The following is a 1,290-nucleotide window of genomic DNA, read 5'->3' on the forward strand; positions in this document are numbered from 1 at the left end:
TCGTGTGTTTTCATCCCTTCTTTCCACCCGTCTCTTGTTTGTTTCTTTGTTTTCATCCCTTCTTTCCACCCGTCTCTCGTTTGTTTTCATCCCTTCTTTCCACCCGTCTCTCGTTTGTTTTCATCCCTTCTTTCCACCCGTCTCTTGTGTGTTTTCATCCCTTCTTTCCACCCCTCTCTTGTGTGTTTTCATCCCTTCTTTCCACCCGTCTCTTGTGTGTTTTCATCCCTTCTTTCCACCCGTCTCTTGTTTGTTTTCATCCCTTCTTTCCACCCGTCTCTTCTTCTCCTCTCCTCAGACGGAGAGGAACCAGTCTCTGGAGGACCAGATGGTCTACATCCTGCAGCAGAACGAGGATCTCCGAGTCCGGATAGAGAACTACCAGACTCTCATTCAGTACGTCTCCTCCTCTTCTCCTCTTCTCTTCTCTATTCTCCTCTTCTCTGTTCTTCTTCTCTATTATCTTCTTCTTCTCTCCTCTTCTCTGTTCTTCTTCTCCTCTTCTATTCTCTTCTCTATTCTCTTCTTCTCTCCTTTTCTCCTTTCCTCCTATTCTCTTCTTCTTTTCTCTTCTCCTCTTCCCCTCTTTGCTGTTGTCCTCTTCTTCTCCTCTTCTGGCCTCTTGGTGCCTCCTGCTGGACTTAGTCTCCAAAACACCTTTTACATCTTTTTGTTTTCATCAACAGAAGCAAACATTAGGTATAATTTCCTATAAATTAGTTTTATTTAACCATAAATCCCAAAAATGACTGTAAAACATCAGTTAATAAGTTAGTGTTACGTAGTGTTAAACGCCAAAAAAAGTGACAAACATTGTAAAAAAGCGTCATAGGTGTTGAAAAAAGGGCCAAAAACGTAAGAAAAGGGGTAAAAACATTGATAAAAAGTGTTGATTTTTAATAATTTTTAAGAGGCCACCCGGGGTGAATCGGTCCTCTCTGTGTTCCAGGCAGTTGTCCAAGGAGCAGCAGGACCTGAAGGGGGCGCTGGAGAGGCAGGCGCTGATGAACCAGAGTCTCTCTCAGGAAAAAGAGCAGCTGGTGTTCAAGCTGAGGCACAGGGACTCATGTCCCAGCATGCACCTGCCCGCCATGATGCAGGAGCTCGCTCCCAGATGATCCCACAGACCCTGCGTCGCTGTAGAAACCAGACCTCATTTTTTTTGTATTCACACGATAACATGCAGTCGGGCTGGTTTCCCACCCTGTAGCGGGGCTTTGAACTCAACGCTGGTCTTACAGATGGTCACACAGACCCTGCGTCGCCGAAGAAACCAGACCTTTATTTTTT

The 1,290-nt window shown here is 45.3% G+C and overlaps 1 protein-coding gene across 1 annotated transcript; it reads left to right on the forward strand.

The window, feature by feature from the left end:
• The first annotated feature begins 282 nt into the window (after window positions 1–282).
• On the forward strand, window positions 283–1,279 carry ccdc69 (coiled-coil domain containing 69). Its single transcript, XM_034883924.1, has 2 exons — window positions 283–396; window positions 950–1,279. Exons 1-2 carry the CDS (start codon window positions 329–331, stop codon window positions 1,116–1,118), a joined length of 237 nt encoding a protein of 78 aa, XP_034739815.1. The 5' UTR covers window positions 283–328; the 3' UTR covers window positions 1,119–1,279.
• The last annotated feature ends 11 nt before the right edge of the window (window positions 1,280–1,290 follow it).

Source organism: Etheostoma cragini, chromosome 10 (genome assembly GCF_013103735.1).
Source record: "Etheostoma cragini isolate CJK2018 chromosome 10, CSU_Ecrag_1.0, whole genome shotgun sequence".
Classification (NCBI taxonomy): Eukaryota; Metazoa; Chordata; class Actinopteri; order Perciformes; family Percidae; genus Etheostoma; species Etheostoma cragini.